The 18352-nt window shown below is 38.9% G+C and overlaps 3 protein-coding genes across 3 annotated transcripts; all 3 read left to right on the forward strand.

Moving 5' to 3' along the window:
- Window positions 1-716: 716 nt before the first annotated feature.
- Window positions 717-4065, forward strand: LOC145502976 (galactosylceramide sulfotransferase-like). The gene is made up of 2 exons (XM_081482396.1): window positions 717-1090; window positions 1139-4065. Exon 2 carries the CDS (start codon window positions 2144-2146, stop codon window positions 3131-3133), a length of 990 nt encoding a protein of 329 aa, XP_081338522.1. The 5' UTR covers window positions 717-1090; window positions 1139-2143; the 3' UTR covers window positions 3134-4065.
- Window positions 4066-7542: 3477 nt separating this feature from the next.
- On the forward strand, window positions 7543-11373 carry LOC145503438 (galactose-3-O-sulfotransferase 3-like). The gene has a single exon (XM_081482901.1). The coding sequence runs from the start codon at window positions 8277-8279 to the stop codon at window positions 9420-9422; it is 1146 nt and encodes a 381-aa protein (XP_081339027.1). The 5' UTR covers window positions 7543-8276; the 3' UTR covers window positions 9423-11373.
- A 2181-nt stretch (window positions 11374-13554) lies between these two features.
- Window positions 13555-18039, forward strand: LOC145503436 (galactose-3-O-sulfotransferase 3-like). The gene is made up of 2 exons (XM_081482899.1): window positions 13555-13685; window positions 16962-18039. Exons 1-2 carry the CDS (start codon window positions 13555-13557, stop codon window positions 18037-18039), a joined length of 1209 nt encoding a protein of 402 aa, XP_081339025.1.
- The last annotated feature ends 313 nt before the right edge of the window (window positions 18040-18352 follow it).

The raw sequence follows: 18352 nt of genomic DNA on the forward strand, positions 1-18352 counted from the left end.
GTCGAGGGGCTCATCGTTAAGCTACGCGTTTACCTCTACTCGTATTTTCCAAAATCTCTTTTGTATTGTTATTTTGCACAAGCAAACTTCTTTCCGACGTCTAAAGTGTGGGTCTCTTTAATAGAGTTATGGCAATGCAGGAATAAGCAGCTGGTCAGACGATCCAGACTGTAGCTTTCAGTAAACTGCTAAAGTTGAGTGCGCAACTCCAATGTTTATTCATGTCTTTCATCTCTAATAGCAACCATAGCAACCATTTTGAGTAAAACTTTCAAAATTTAATTTCTCTTCTCGAGTGCAATAGCACACAATTGGTCTTTCTTCACCATATTTGAACAAACTTTTTGGTCCATTTTAGGGTACCATACCACCTTAAGGTCATTCCACTGAAATAGAACCTGCACTGAGATTTTTGTGAACATTTGCCTATTGATTGTTTATATTGTAGGAAATTAAATTTTGAAGTAAAAATGAGGGGTCCTTACGTTCGTTTAGGAGTAACAGCACCTTGTTTATACCCAATAAATCCTTATAATACCACCATCATGATGATTGTAGTAACGACTGCTTGCTAAATTCACGTTTCCGACGATTGTTTTTTGTTCTACACTGAGAATTGGTCCATATTTATATTACACAGAGAAATTTATTACTCAGTTCAAAACAACAGAAAAAATGATAGGTCACCATACTAGTTTGCGAGAAAATGCCGATTTACCTCTATGGTGAGGTTCAGCGATAAAAAAATTAAACTTGCCGCCAAAAAGTTTCTTTGGTCGGTCATTTTGTTTGTTGTGCTTAGCGGCCGCTCAAAAGATAGCCCACGCAGCCCACTTACTGTCCTGGTTAGCCTAACCGTTAGGTGAGTTTCATGTAAAGGCGGGCTATGTGTCAACCCTTCTAGCCGGGTAGCCCAGTTAGCCGGGGCACCCTCCCTCCATGTAAAGTTGATTGCAAGCTTGCGAGCATTCAAGCGGGTCTGTTGTTATTGACTGTTAAGCTCTTAATGACTGGTCCCAAGAGAAACAATGAATTTTGTTTCCCCGAGACCCTCAGTGTTCCCCGAGGCGAAGCCAAGGGGAACATTGAGGTTGAGGGGAAACAAAACTCACTGTTTCCCACGGCACCAGTCATTAAGTGTTTTGTTATCCCTCTCAACTCAAAAATAGAAAAAAACTGCGAAGAAATCGTTAATTTGCTTGATGCCGGCTGGCTCACAAATTTGCCGCGGTTTCAAGGAGCACGACCTGATCACGTGCGAGTCGAAAGCGAGTCAAGTTGTTGTTTCCCTAGTGAGTTAGTGAGTTTTGACCCACGACACGTGACACGTTCTCCTCTAATCGGAACACGTATTTGGGTTGGGAGGTATAACAAAATTGTTTGTTCGAGTATTATTGTGTTTTAGCCTAGATGTATAAATGCAGATTTAAGGTTTAATACTTGTTAACGGTTTCCAGCTTAGGCGCTCTTTAGATCAGGAGCACCCAACGAAACGTTCTGTTAAAGTAAATTATCTTTTTGGAAGGTCTTGAATCTCTCGCGTTTAATTTATTTCCCTCCGAACTCGAAAGTAATTTTCCACCTCGAACTTTTGTGATATGAGAAACATAATACCGGTTTCCATTCGAATTGATAAAAATGTCATTTTGGGTATTTTCTTTCATTGTCTGTATCCTTTGTGATTGGCTAAAGGGATTAACAATTAGTTTTGGCTTTCTTCGACATTCAATTGAAAACCGCTCAAGCTGAAATAAAAGATAATTATGTGCACAGGCTTCGAGTAGTCCCTCTTTCGCTTATTCCGTTGTGCGTGGCGTGAAAGAAAACCGCGAGAAAAAAATGGCCGCTTCAAATCCTGGGGGCGAGACGCTCGCGTGCTTCTCGACCCCAGGAGTTCGCGAGGCCATTTTTTATCCCAGTTTTCTTTCGTTTCACGCACGACGGACTGTGAAGAGGGACTACTCTTAGTATAACTGATCAATAGTGTGCAGTAATTAGGTTTTCAAATTCCGCACACGTAAATTGATAACGACGCTTTCGCAATTACATTCACAGATCTACTTCAAAGCTAGTTGCGAAGTTGCAGAAGAAAACCAACGAAACAAGGAAACTGCCTGCATTTCCTGCCACCAGCTGCCAACCCATGCACCACATTTATTTTCTCAGAACCCATAAGACAGGTTCTAGTACCACTGGCTCTATTCTCCTTAGCTATGGAGTCAACAGAAATCGCAAGATTGTTATGGATCCTGATCTGGCAGATATGGACTGGCCAGCGCCTCTCGAATTAAATCAAGTCTCAAGTCTGGTGAAAAGCGACGAAGCAAAGATCTTCGCCTCTCATATAAGATTTAACAAAGGACCGGTGAACTCAATTTTCCCCAAACCAGAGGCAAAGTACATCACTATCCTCCGGTACCCTATTAGCCAGTTTAAATCTGCCTGGTTGTACTACAGCATCTCGAAATTGACAGACATTCCAGAGAATACTATCAACACATTCCTGAAGTCACCCGATGCCTTACAAGAAATCCAAAAAAGATTACATAAGACCAAGTTTCCCGAAAGATTCTTTCATTTTTTAAACTCAAATTTATATGATCTGGGTCTGGAACAAGAAAATATGCAAAACATGAAATTGGTTAAGAGTTACATCGACAAAATGGAAAGAGAGTTCGATTTGGTAATGATAACAGAATACTTCGATGAATCACTGATATTACTTAAACGATTGCTGTGCTGGGAATTCCAAGATATTGTGTACTTCAAATTGAGATCTAAGAAAAAGGAGATAAACTTTGGAAAAGAAGTCGAGAACAATATTCTAACTTGGAATCGGGCAGATGTCATTCTGTATGATCATTTCAACAAAACATTTTGGAGGAAAGTTCGCGCGGCGGGCTCCACTTTTGATGAAGAATTAAAAATGTTTAGAAGAATAAATCAAGAATATCGAGAATCATGTAAGTCTACTAAAGACCAAAAGTGCCAATTATCCAAGAAGAATCCATGTGGTATAACTGAAGAGTTGTGGAAGAAACGTGGACACAAATTTACCGGCCGTTACTGCGGACCCAGGGCGGGAGAAATTGCAAAATGGCGCCGCCGAGTGAATTCGACCTCTGAAATTTAGCCAAGCTGCCTTCTTCAGTTTATCATATGTGGAAAGTAAAGGGGCAAATCTGAAAAAAAAAAAAAAATAGACGAATACGCACCTAGAATCAGTAGATTGCCTCTACAAGAGAGAAATTTAGTTGTCTGTCTTTCAGTTTTATAAATATTTCGTCACTAAATGTAAGATTCCAGATTCCAGTTTCTCTCGAGCTCCGCTTTACTGAAAACTCCAGTACGTACTACCTCTAAAAAGGAAACATGTCTGGTCAAATTTTTCCTAAGCACTATCATAAGAATGAAATGTTGAATATCGTCAATGAGGTCTTGGGTAAGTTAAACATGTTAACAAGTTTTGAAATCAAAGATGGCTTTGAAATCATAATGAAAGTAGAAAATTAAATACTAGGGACTATTTAGGGGCTGCAGACGAGGATCAGTATGTAATTAAAGAACTCAAAGACTTACTATCCAAACTTCCCCTATAGTTCAGAACCATATTGTTGGGACGAATTTTATTATATGTTTGGGATCTATTTGATATTTCTTTAATTGGCATTGTTTTCATTTGATATATTCTCGAGCGACATTTATTCATAATTGATTAACTAGGTATTTCATTCATTCAGGTATTTCTCCTGCCATCGATAGAACTGATTATGACGGGACATATTCCCTGATATTCTTTCAGTACTTCGGTTTGCTTGTAGGAGAGGATTTTCCTATTTCTATTATTGTGGGTTCGTTTTTGGAGAATAAAATATATCAATGGTATTTACTAAACCTTAACAGTGTGTAAGAAAATGCTTAAGGGATCATCAAAAGGTTAATAAACCACCAAGAAAAGAAATATGTTCTTTTAAGAACAGTTCGGAGCTCCGTTCTATGTTAATTTTAGCCAACAATCAAAGGTTAAACGAAAAGAAAACATCGAAAAAATGCTAATAGCTTTTGGAGGAAACTCGTTTGTGGTTTGTTTACTTTTAGATAATTGATAATATTTACTCAATATACTCTTATCTAGATTGTGAGAGTCTTGTGTGTTTATCGTAGCTAACTGTGTCTCAACAGCTTTTCTTTATGTTTTGACTTACAACAGCTTTTACATGTTAGAACTGTTCATATGAATGTCCTGGAATTTGGATTATTTTAAGTTTAGCTAACGATTTCGTAATGTCTTCGGACAACCTACCCTTAACTTCAATCTTACGGCTAAACTCTCAGAAACGATTTAGCTGGACATATTCTACAAACACGTATTTCCTCCATCATTATTGAGGTTTACTTTAATCTGTGAGTCAGGACAAACAACCAAACTTCAACGAACTCTATTTCTGTTGCTATTTACGTTACTTTCATTTAGGAAACAAACATTAGCTAACATTACATCCGAAAACGTGATTTCAGCTGGCGTGCCTCTTGAGAAGCAATATCCTTAAAGATAAAAATTTACTTTAGGTTGAATCCAGGTCACACATTTATGCATAATGAGGAGTTTTCTGAAACTCATTAAAATCTTGCTGACTTCTACATTTCTAACACCTTCGAGGTCCTTTGTTCTCAATTCGTGAGTTTAAACTCAATTTTCTATGCTCTTTCAGTGTAAAACTTAATTCACTTTTCATCAGGACCTACACCAAAATCATAGTTAGTTTTCTGTCTGTTTACTTTCTTTTTTATGCATTCCTCTGCATAGAAATCTCTTCGAATACAAATTTTTGCAAAAGTAAACATACCAAGATATGATGATCAGATATAAAAAAATCTCTTATTTTGGACAATTCGAACTGCTGAAGTCACCTTTTATGCATAACAAAGATATTTGATTTAGTTAGTTTTAGTAAATTAGGTTTCTCTGACGATTGCAGCTTATACCGACTTGCCTTGTGATTCACGTGTAACTTATGCCAACTTCACTGGTAAAAAGACTTGCAAAACCTTGAAGACGTTTGAAAGACTTAGCCACCTCTGCCGGTAAGCCTGACGAAGATACCCAATAAAGCCTACGCTGTTGTGAAACAAAATCTGCTTCGTGGCAATATAAACCGTAGGTATATCGGAAGAAAGTTTCAGTAGTAGCCTTCGAACACGCTCCCGGTGAATTCGGAAAAAAGATTTCTGCAAGCGAAGCGCATTTTGGTTATCGAAAAATGTTGTTCTGTATGTTATTGCATTGTCTCTGAGCTGTGTCTCTATAAATGTTAGCATTTTCATGAATTATTGAGAGCTAACCGTAAACAGGCTAAACCGGAGATTTATTCAAGCTAACCTAAGTTATATTCAGGTTAACTGGAGTTCAAACTCACTCCGAATAACGCTCCAGTTAGTGTGTTTACAGTTAGCACTCGACAATGAGAATTCTGCACTCCTCAGTCTGCGCGCATTTCATCCCTGGTCTGCAGCATGCATTTTATCCTCAGTCCGCAGTCTGCGTTTTACATTGACTCAAAACAGCGTCTAGTGGGGCTTCTTGCTTGCTCCGCGCTCCGTTTTTTCTTTTGTTCGTTCAGCTTTCACTACAGTAGCAGCAATGGACGTGCAGGTGAATATCATAATAACATTATGCCTTTTGCGACATATCTGGACTGCTGACATGCTGTTATTACGCTTTTCTTTCGAAAATCAAAGCGCTAGGTACAAGTGTACCCGCACATAAGATATTTAACAAGCCTTTCAATATTCCGTCACTACTTTACGATTCTCTCCCAACAGTTTCTAGTTTACACAAGTATAACACCAGATACGCCTCCCAGGATAATTTTCATCGACCAAAAGTACGGACCAAATTTACCTTTGTATATGTAGCCTCTAAATTATGGGAAACGGTACCGACAAACTTGAAACGACTCTCTACTAGTTGCTTTAAAAAGAGGTATAAAAATCATCTCCGCAATTGTCAGTCATAGTTTTGAACTTCCAATTATAATTCATTTTGTCGTCGTATCTAATATCGTTTTTTGACTTTTCTGAAAGTAATCTTTAATGTGACATTTTCTTTCTGTTCTCATTTCTTGCTTTGTGAATTAGTTTAGTCTTAAATATTATTTGTTTCCTTCGTTCGTTCCTTTCTTTATTTGTAAATAAGCAGCAGCCAACTCGAAAGCTTTGCTACTTCAGTTTGGCCGTTGCACACTGACTCAAATTGAATATATATAATCTTTATCATTAGGTTTTCTATAGTTCCTTTTTTGTCTTACCTTTCCTTTGTACCTGAATAGTGTGAATAAAAGATTGTTTTGTTCAGTGTTGGAGGCACGCTGGGGTCAGGGCGAGAAATGGGCTCCCTGGAGCTGAATAGTGCAATGAAAGAATGCACGCATAATTAACTGTAAAATAGGTTAAAAGCGGTGGATCGACCCGACCAGCAAATCTTGACGGGAAGAATCACGAAAATAGGGCATAACAAAATACGTTAACTCGATTCAATGACGAAGCCTTGCAAGTTTAGGCGCATTCAAGCGGGTCTGTTGTTATTGATTGTAATTATTTGTTGGAGTATTATTGAGTTTGACTCTGATGGAAAAAGTTTAAGGATAAGATTTTACCCCAGTCTAAGGTGAGTCTGGTTTAAACTTACGTGTATGTGCATTTATAAGGTAACTTGTTAACGGTTTCCAGCTTGGCTGCCCATAGATCAAGAGCAACGAAACGTTCTGTTAAAACGAAAGTCAACGAAACGTTCTGTTAAATTTAATACCCCGCGCTCAACTGATTTTTCACCTCGAACTGTCGTGATATGAGAAATATAACGCCACTTTTCATTCGTATTGATAAAATTGTCGTTTTGGGTAGCGGAAAAAGGCTTGCTATGATTTTCGCGAGGCGACAACAACAGAAGACTCAAGTTCCCAAGAATTACGCAACTGAGATAAACGTTTTCTGTCAGAGCGCAGCCTAAAATAAACTTACCGAGCTTCATAAAGTATTCTAGCGAAAACCGTTTGTGTATTACGGGTTGCGCTAAGCGTTTTGGAATTTTTCATATTGCTATTAGTCATACTACTGGAAATGGTATCAAAAGACTGCCCAATAATTATTGTAACTGACAGCTCGCAAAGTCACCAACAATAGCTCTATTCAGAACTACCCTCAACCAGACGATATATCACACTAACAAACTAAATATAGCTATTAAAGCCATGCTTTCAAACAAAATACAGTGGAAGCTCTCGTAAGCGGACACCCCTAGGACGCGAAAACGCTGTGCATAACTGGAGCAGGCCGCTTACGAAAATAGTGCTCGAAAGCGGCCACAAGAGTTGTAAGAAAAAGGTGACCGCCTAAACATTGGGAATGCAAAAATACCACCAAATTATTATTTTTTGTTTTATTGCCTTGCAATTATGCAATGCTACGATAATGGCGATAACTGTATGTATAAAGTACTGCATACTGCAGTTCTAGGACTGGCCCTCGGTGATTAAAGAAAAGACCATAATTGCAGCCAGTACTGATTAACATTAGCATTAACAGTCCGGTTTACTGCAACAAAAGGCAGTGATACAGTTAATGCTTACAAATGTTTTACGATTATCTTCAAAAGACAGGCCCAATTTCTTAGCTTTCGTGGGTGTCCGCTCATGGGAGGTTAAAAACAATTAAAGGAAAAGTCTCAATCGTAAGCCCTCAAAGTGTTCGATGAGTAAATACAGAGTTCAAGCGAAATTTTGAGAGGGCGGTCGATAGCAAAGCTTTCGGCACATAAGCTTGCGTTTTTGGCGTGAAAACTTCTCGTCAGGGAGCCATTTTGGTCACTGTATTGTCTGTGTCCTTTGTGATTGGCTAGAGCGATTATTACTGTGGTTTTGGCTTTTTAATTACGACACTGAATTGAAAACTGCTCAAGTTGAAATAATTAACAATCACCGAAGCGCAGGTGAATAGTGGTGGATATTTACCGAGCCGCGAAGCGGGTAAATATCCATCACTTTCACCGACACTGAGGTGAATAATTGTTTTAGTATATACCACACAAGCTGAATAATTAGCGGACCAAAACTTTATTTTATGTGTGACAAGCGGTCGGAACTTTTAAAATCTCTAGCGCCGGCTGCTCGGAGGTGAATAGTACTTGCTAATCACCTCGGAGTTAACCAATCAGAGCGCGCGAAAAGCACTATTCACTTGTGTGGTATATACTAAAAGACAATTATGTTCACTGATCAATGGTGTGCAGTAATAATGTTCTCAAATTCTGCACACGTAAATTGATAACGATGCTTTCCATTCATAGATCTACTTCAAAGCTAGTTTCGGAGTTGCAGAAGAAAATCAACGAAACTGAGCAATTGTCTGCATTTCCTGCCACCAGCTGCCAACCCATACACCACGTTTATTTTCTCAGAACTCATAAGACAGGTTCTAGTACAGTTGGGACTATTCTCCTCAGCTATGGAGTCAACAGAAATCGCAAGATTGTTTTGGATCCTGATCTGGCAGATATGCACTGGCCAGCACCTCTCGAATTAAATCAAGTCTCAAGTCTGGTGAAAAGTGACGAAGCAAAGATTTTCGCCTCTCATATAAGATTTAATAAAAGACCGGTGAACTCAATTTTCCTTAAACCAGAGGCAAAGTACATCACTATCCTTCGGCACCCTGTTAGCCAGTTTAAATCTGCCTGGTTGTACTACAAAATCTCGAAATTGACACACATTCCAGAGAATACTATCAACACATTCCTGAAGTCACCCGATGCCTTACAAGAAATCCAAAAAAGATTAAATAAGACCAAGTTTCCCGAAAGATTCTTTCATTTTTCAAACTCAAATTTATATGATCTGGGTCTGGAACAAGAAAATATGCAAAACATGAAATTGGTTAAGAGTTACATCGACAAAATAGAAAGAGAGTTCGATTTGGTAATGATAACAGAATACTTTGATGAATCACTGATATTACTTAAACGATTGCTGTGCTGGGAATTCCAAGATATTGTGTACCTCAAGTTGAGATCTAAGAAAAAGAAGATCAACTTTGAAAAAGAAGTCGAGAACAATATTCTAACTTGGAATCGGGCAGATGCCATTCTGTATGATCATTTCAACAAAACATTTTGGAGGAAAGTTCGCGAGGCGGGCTCCATTTTTGAAGAAGAATTGATAACGTTTAGAAGAATAAATCAAGAATATCAAGAATCATGTAAGTCTACTGGAGACCAAAAGTGCAATTTATCCAAGAAGAATCCATGTGATATACTTGAAGAGTTGTGGAAGAAACGTGGACACAAATTTACCGGCCCTTACTGTGGACCAAGGGCGGGAGAAATCGCAAAATGGCGCCGCCGATTGAATTTGACCTCTGAAATTTAGCCAAGCTGCCTTCTTCAATTTATTCCATAGAGAAAGTAAAGAGGGAAATGGGAAGAAATCGCTTAGATGACTACGCATCTAGATTGCGTCTTCAACATAGCATGTTGAGTGGCTGTCTTTTCAGTCTCTCAAGATTCCAGTTGCGTGTCTTTTTTTGTTTTCATCTGCGAAACATTACACTGGAATGAATCTTCAGTCTGTAGTATCCCCAAAACGAAATCGTCTTGTCCAATTTCTCTCGAGAACGATCATAGGAAATTCAGTTATAGAGATCGGTATAGGGAAGTTGTATATTGACAATCAGGTCTTTGGCAAGTCAAACAAGTTTAACTAGTTTTGAAGTGGAAAACGGCTTTAAAATCATATATATTGAGAGCAACCTCGTTCCCATGGTCTGTTATCATCCCACTCTCCCGGAACAAGACTCCTCTCCTCTCTCGCTCAGGGAAGGCGGAAATGATGAGAGACCCTGGGAAGGAGGTTGTATTGAGAGAATAATATTATAACGAAAGGCTATTTAGAGGCTGCAGACAAGGACTGTATCAAAATACTTAAGCTTGTACAAAAATCTTGTTTGAATTTGTTTTTTTTCAGGAATCCTTTTTTGTGTGGGAAAGTTCTGATAAAAAGCAGAAAGACGGACTTCTGGTTTTATTGCGCATTCCCAGCTGACAAACACATGGCTTAGTATTGAAAAAAAAAAAAAAAAAAAAAAAGAAAGTGGCTTCTTCGTATAAAAAAATACCCATATCAAGGTTAGAGTGCAAAATCCATACTCTATTTATGACCAAAATGGCTAAAATAAGCTAAAATCGATACCCTATCTATGACCAAAACGACTGAAAAACCATACCCTTTGGGGTCGCACATACCTATATAGCCCATATAAGGGAGTACCCCCCGTCCCCTCCCGGGGCATTTCCTCACAGGCGATATGTTTATCGCGCCTGATCCTAAGACTTAGCGATTTTAAAGCTTCCATAGCAGTGTCACCACTAGATGTCTTTATTACTATTCTTCCTACTCGCTTCAATGAACACGTTAAAGCTATTGTTTTTAAGGCTGGTAGGCGGGTCGGTATGTTAGGCCGTGCACGCCACTATATCACTTTACGTAGTGTTAATGCCATTTATATTTCAATGATTAGACCGATATTAGAGTATTGTCTTGGAGCCTGGGCGTGTTGCGGGGAAGTAAACAGCGGAACTATAGAAGCTCTGCAGAAGCGAGTGAGGTGCTCATCAAAGGTACCACCCAAATATCTAAACTCAGTAACGCGCTTTATGGCAGACCCACTGATAGTGACCGAGAACTGATTTATCTTAGCAAGTTTCGGCGGAGTTCCAAACAGCATCGCCTCAGTCTTAGTTATGTTGAGAAATGAACTATTTCAATGAAGCCAACATTCAATGGCTTGCAGCTCCTTCACTAAGGTAGCCTGGATAACAGATAGTTCAGGAGCTGAGAAAAATACTACGGTATCTGATCGTCAGCATACATGAGAATACTGCACTCCATCGCCGCACTGGGATGATCGTTCAAATGGAGGATAAATAACAGCCGCCCTAAAATTGACCCCTGTGGGACTCCAACAGATGCAGGTTCATCAGCACTAGACACACCCTGAAATTCTACAATTTGGGTGTGATTCTATAGATAATTTCTAAACCACTCATGTTCACCATCCATCACTCCTAAACCCCGCAGTTTGTTTAGCATTACTTCATGGTTGACGGTATCAAATGCTTTCAGGCGCAAGTCAATAAAAACCGCACCAGTCAACCAACCCTGGTCCATGTTCCTTCGGATTGTATCCGCGAAACAAGGATCGACATCCTTATAATTATTTAGGATAAAAAGTAGCGATACTAAACCATGACGTTTCGGCCACGACATGTCACCATTATCAAATGTAAATTATTGTAAGTTTAGTAACGTTATACAAAGAACAAAAGTGTGAAACTACATAAGAATAAAGTGAGATAGGGGAAAACACTTTCCTTTCTTTATATGACGATACTGCACTTAATAATTTACATTTGACTCAAGGTGACATGTCGTCGCCGAAACTTTATGTTTTAATTTCGCTACTTTTTATCCTGAATTGGTTTTCCAAATCTTTCGTTATCATAAATATAACTCTTTAAGAACTGTAAGTTAACTCTTCAGTTACTATTTGTACCTTCATAACCCAAATGGACCGGAAAATAATAATTTGTAAAAAAGCTGTTAAGACATGCATAACTCGATAATTATAATTACTTGTTAAAAGCGTCGTAATAATGGCGGTTTTTAGTGATACTCATCCAGCGAAACACGTTTTAGATGCAGGTCAATTATTTGCATCCTCTCACGTTTGGAATGACCGTCCCTCTTTTCGTAGAAAAATTTTAAAGAGTCAAAGGTCAATTTAAAAAAAACAATTCGACTTTTGATCATTTACATCCTCTGAAAACGAAATCAAGGGAGATCATTGCAAACGCAGCAAGGTACTGAAGGTAGATAGCTTAATTAAAGATTGATTCATGCTTAGCGTGCGTATATCGAGTTATGGATGCAAGCGGGAAGTTTGGAGAGCACGAAAGAAGCGTAAGAGTTGCTCGAGGCGATAGCCGAGAGCAACTCTAGCTTCTTGAGTGCTCTCCAAACTTCCCAAGTGCATCCATAACTCGATATACGCACAGCTAAAAGCATGAACCAATTCTTTTATACCATGGCGACAACAACTTGGGCGCTAAAACATGTTTTATTTGTGATTGACTACGATTAGTTTTCACAATGCGCGGTGCAGGAAAACAAAGGTCATTAGGATTAGATTAGATCCTAACACGCCACAATCAGTTGAGCAACAGTTGAACGAAAACGAATAACCTGGTTTGTAAAATTGTCAATGAAAAATTCGCTTCTTCGAATTAATAATTATTATGAAAATGTAGGCAAGCAAAGTCAAAAATACTCGATGAAAATTTAGACAAACAAAGTCAAAATACTCACGTTTAAGTAAACATCTTAGCTTGACAAAAGTCAAAGGCCCGAAGTAGAGTTTGGATTGTTGAGAATAGTCTTCACATTGCCGAAACTTAAACAAAAGGAAACTAAACTCGACGGAAACTTTGCAGCTAAACTGAAACTGCACACGTCATTTTATTGAGCACGGCCGTGCGTACATAAAGATTTTTACCATGATGGCTCAATAGGAATTAGACAGGACCAACGCGCGCGCTATGTTATAAATATGCATCGAGAACGCTCATTTTTTGACCGATACAATTGAAATTCGCCACCAATTCGCAATCATTATTATTTACTAAATTTTAACAAAATGATCTCGTAACATGTCACGTGTTCAAAACAATATGTCAGGGCAAGGCAGGACGTCGACTTTTATAATCAGGGAAAATTTCAGCTAGATGAAACAAATACAACAAGAGATATAGCTGCTCAACCATAATTCTACTTTGCCTCCAGGCCTTAAACTGCTTGAGCTGTAAACAAAGATTCTCTTATAGTACATTTTACAAGTTAAAGTAATGAAAATAGTTTATAACGGAAAACAGGAACGATAAAAGAAGCGTCAAAAATAACAATATACACAGCAGAAAACTGTCACTCACCGTCGTACACTGCGACCAACGATGCAAGAGAGAGAGCATAAGATCAGACTGCGCATCTTAATTCTGCCATTCGCGCATAATCACAGTTCCTTGCGTCTTTGATCTTACCGCTACCACAATTCGTTGCGTTTCGCAAAAACGTGTTCAAGGCCCCTACAATGTGACCTATTCCCGATTAGAGAGCTGCCTCGTTCGTTCGCTTCAGGTTCACTCACTGCGGCATCAGTTAAGCCGTAAAGAATTAAAATTCATATGTGAGCGGTAACCAAAGTAGCAAGAGCTTTCTGGTTGGACATCGTCGTTCCTTGAAGTTGAGTAGCTAGGGCGCTGAAAGAATGCTAGCATAATTAAATTGTGTTGATAACCTTGAAAAATATTATTTTGATTAAAAAGGAGTACAACGGAGGAGAAAGGGTGAACACGACGCAGAATCTAAAAGCAGAATTGACTCCCGCCAGCGCCTTAAACGGACGATTCACGAAAATAGACAAAAAAAAAGAAAAAAAAAGGATTCCATGATGAAGTTTCAAATTCTGAGACTGTTCAACTTCAAACGCCGACCTATTCAAGCAGGTCTGCTGTTACTGATTTTAACAATTGTGTTTATCTATGGGGAGAACTTAGCAGCAAGATTTTATCCCGATATAAGGTGAGTCAGGTTTCAGCACATAAGGGGTCTTGTTAACGGTTTCCAGCACAAAACAGCTCCTAGGGTATATGATGAATCCCTGACTACTTCAACTGACTACTTCAGACATGTACACTATATGATATTTTCATATTTTATTACACACATTTCTCAGTATTCTTGAAGTAAGCATTGTGTTAAGCGCTTTGGAATAGTTTTATATCAAGCCTTGTCCACGCAAACGGGAAACGTTTGGCGATCAAACATTGCTGGGTGACCAAATTAAACATTTTGCCATTTGAACACCTTGTTTGATCGCGTGTTCGGTAAAATTTGAACGTCGAGAACCATTTGATCAAATATTCAGAATAGAGGCGAAGCTAAGCGTTTACCTCTACTCGTATTTTCCAAAATCTCTTTTGTATTGTTATTTTGCACAAGCAAACTTCTTTGCGACGTCTAAAGTGTTCAATGGGTCTTTAATAGAGTTATGGCAATGCAGGAAGAAGCAGCTGGTTCGAGACGATCCTGATTGTAGCTTTCAGTAAACTGCTAAAGTTGTGTGCGTAACTCTAATGTTTATTCATGTCTTTCATCTTTAATTTCTCTGCAGTTCCAATTTAAAAAAAATTTCATATAATCCCTTGTTTAGTCTTAAGTGTTAACTAGTGGGACAATCTCAGATAGTGCAGTGTTCAATTTACGGCTCTGATACAGTAGTCACAGAGGTCCTCGCCCCTGCCGTTCTCTCCCTTGGTAGTCAACTAGGCCTTTTCCCCTTTGCAGAATATGAGCGGACAAAAAGGTGATAAGGCATAATCTTAGCAGTGTGTATGTTTCATGTTTGTATTTTCTTTCAAGGCCCAAAAATAACTTACAATTACCGTTTATCAAGACGGTTGAATTTTATCGTAGAGTTTTACTTTGAGTTTCGTTCATTTTAAATTCAATAATACGTAGAAGTAGAAAATGTGATAATTTTGCTCCTCACGCCAACGTTTGTCGTTTGATACTTTTGTTTTCTTCGCCAAGGTATGCAACCTGACACCCTCGTTACCTCCAAAATGTAAAAATAGTTGTGTATTTTTTTTACTCGCTGCTGGACATCAATGGAATAAAAATAAACCATCGGTGTTGTTTTATTCAAAACGCAAATTTTCATTTCGCGATAAACGAGAAGTAATCGATTAGTCACGTCGAGTCACGGAATAGTGCGTTCTTATTCACGTCAAACTAATAGACAATGCTATCGATTCATACAGCAGAGGATCGTTTCAACGAGAAGTATTGAAGGTAGAGATCGTTACTTGGCCGAAATTATATCCTACATCGGTGAGTGAGGCCGCAAAGAGTCATGAAATTAATTGGCGGTTTCACTAAGTGCTGTGGAGTCCGCGGTAATGATTGCGAAGTTCCCTCTGTCACAAATTTACTAGTGTTGGCGTCAATACTGTATCAGATAACACTACCTCAAAAGGCTATGGCTGGTTTCCATAGCAACCATTTTGAGTAAAACTTTCAAATTCAATTTCTCTTCTCGAGTGCAATAGCACACAATTGGTCTTTCTTCACCATATTTGAACAAACTTTTTTGTCCATTTTAGGGTACCATACATGTACCACCTTAAGGTCATTCCACTGAAATAGAACCTGCACTGAGATTTTTGTGAACATTTGCCTATTGATTGTTTATATTGTAGGAAATTAAATTTTGAAGTAAAAATGAGGGGTCCCCACGTTCGTTTAGGAGCCTTATAATAGCACCATGATTGTAGTCACGACTGCTTGCTAAATTCACGTTTCCGACGATTGTTTTTTGTTCTACGTATATACACTGAGAATTGGTCCATATTTATATTACACAGAGAAATTTATTACTCAGTTCAAAACAACAGAAAAAATGATAGGTCACCATACTCGTTTGCGAGAAAATGCCGATTTACCTCTATGGCGAGGTTCAGCGATAAAAAAAATTAAACTTGCCGCCGAAAAGTTTCTTTGGTCGGCCATTTTGTTTGTTGTGCTTAGCCGCCGCTCAAAAGATAGCCCACGCAGCCCACTTACTGTCCCGGTTAGCGTAATCGTTAGGTGAGTTTCATGTAGAGGCGGGCTATGTGTCAACCCTTCTAGCCGGGTAGCCCAGTTAGCCGGGGCACCCTCCCTCCATGTAAACAGGCCTTAAGACACGTTGATTGCAAGCTTACGAGCATTCAAGCGGGTCTGTTGTTATTGACTGTTACGCTCTTAATGACTGGTCCCAAGGGAAACAATGACTTTTGTTATTCCCCGAGACCCTCAATGTTCCCCGAGGCGAAGCCAAGGGGAACATTGAGGTTGAGGGGAAACAAAACTCACTGTTTCCCACGGCACCAGTCATTAAGTGTTTTGTTATCCCTGTCAACTCAAAAATAGAAAAAAACTGCGAAGAAATCGTTAATTTGCTTGATGCCGGCTGGCTCACAAATTTGCCGCGGTTTCAAGGAGCACGACCTGATCACGTGCGAGTCGAAAGTTCAAGTTGTTGTTTCCCTAGGGAGTTAGTGAGGTTTGTTCACCCCAGGGAGTTAGGGAGTTTTGACCCACGACACGTGACTCGTTCGTGACTCGTTCTCCTCTTATTGTTTGTTCGAGTATTATTGTGTTTTAGCCTAGATGTATAAATGCAGATTTAAGGTTTAATACTTGTTAACGGTTTCCAGCTTAGGCGCTCTTTAGATCAGGAGCACCCAACGAAACGTTCTGTTAAAGTAAATTATCTTTTTGGAAGGTCTTGAATCCCTCGCGTTTAATTTACTTCCCTCCGAACTCGAAAGTAATTTTCCACCTCGAACTTTTGTGATATGAGAAACATAATACCAGTTTCCATTCGAATTGATAAAAATGTCATTTTGGGTATTTTCTTTCATTGTCTGTATCCTTTGTGATTGGCTAAAGGGATTAACAATTAGTTTTGGCTTTCTTCGACATTCAATTGAAAACCGCTCAAGCTGAAATAAAAGATAATTATGTGCACAGGCTACGAGTAGTCCTTCTTTCGCTTATTCCGTTGTGCGTGGCGTGAAAGAAAACCGCGAGAAAAAAATGGCCGCTTCAAATCCTGGGGGCGAGACGCTCGCGTGCTTCTCGACCCCAGGAGTTCGCGAGGCCATTTTTTATCCCAGTTTTCTTTCGTTTCACGCACGACGGACTGTGAAGAGGGACTACTCTTAGTATAACTGATCAATAGTGTGCAGTAATTAGGTTTTCAAATTCTGCACACGTAAATTGATAACGACGCTTTCGCAATTACATTCACAGATTTACTTCAAAGCTAGTTGCGGAGTTGCCGAAGAAAATCAACGAAACAGAGGAACTGCCTGCATTTCCTACCACCAGCTGCCAACCCATACACCACATTTATTTTCTCAGAACCCATAAGACAGGTTCTAGTACCACTGGCTCTATTTTCCTTAGATATGGAGTCAACAGAAATTGCAAGATTGTTTTGGATCCTGACCTAGCAGATATGGACTGGCCAGCGCCTCTCGAATTAAATCAAGTCTCAAGTCGGGTGAAAAGTGACGAAGCAAAGATTTTCGCCTCTCACATAAGATTTAATAAAGGAACGGTGAACTCAATTTTTCCCAAACCAGAAGCAAAGTACATCACTATCCTTCGGCACCCTGTTAGTCAGTTTAAATCTGCTTGGTTGTACTACAGCATCTCGAAATTGATTCACATTCCAGAGAATACTATCAACACATTCCTGAAGTCACCCGATGCCTTACAAGAAATCCAAAAAAGATTAAATAAGACCAAGTTTCCCGAAAGATTCTTTCATTTTTCAAACTCAAATTTATATGATCTGGGTCTGGAACAAGAAAATATGCAAAACATGAAATTGGTTAAGAGTTACATCGACAAAATGGAAAGAGAGTTCGATTTGGTAATGATAACAGAATACTTCGATGAATCACTGATATTACTTAAACGATTGCTGTGCTGGGAATTCCAAGATATTGTGTACCTCAAGTTGAGATCTAAGAAAAAGGAGATAAACTTTGAAAAAGAAGCTGAGGAAAACATTCTAACTTGGAATCGCGCAGATGCCATTCTGTATGATCATTTCAACAAAACACTTTGGAGGAAAGTTCGCGAGGCGGGCTCCACTTTTGAAGAAGAATTGATAACGTTTAGAAGAATAAATCAAGAATATCAAGAATCATGTGAATCTATTGAAGACCAAAAGTGTCAGTTATCCAAGAGGAATCCATGTTATATACTTGAAAAGTTGTGGAAGAAACGTGGACACAAATTTACCGGCCGTTACTGTGGACCAAGGGCGGGAGAAATTGCAAAATGGCGCCGCCGATTGAATTCGACCTCTGAAATTTAGCCAAGCTGCTTTCTTCAATCTATCACATAGAGCAAGTAAAGAGGGAAATGGGAAGAAATCTTTTAGACGAATACGCATCTATATTACGTCTACAACATTGCACGTTGAGTGGCTGTCTTTTCAGTCTCTCAAGATTCCAGTTTCGTCTCTTTTTTTGTTCTCATCTGCGAAAAATTACACTCTAATGAATCTCCAGTCTGTAATGCCTCCAAAAAGAAATTGTCTTGTCAGTTCCAAGTTTGGAAGTCTAAAACGGCTTTAAAATCATATATAATAAGAGCAGAATATTAAGCACGAGGGCTGTATTAAAATA

This window comes from Orbicella franksi, chromosome 11 (genome assembly GCF_964199315.1).
Source record: "Orbicella franksi chromosome 11, jaOrbFran1.1, whole genome shotgun sequence".
Lineage (NCBI taxonomy): Eukaryota > Metazoa > Cnidaria > Anthozoa > Scleractinia > Merulinidae > Orbicella > Orbicella franksi.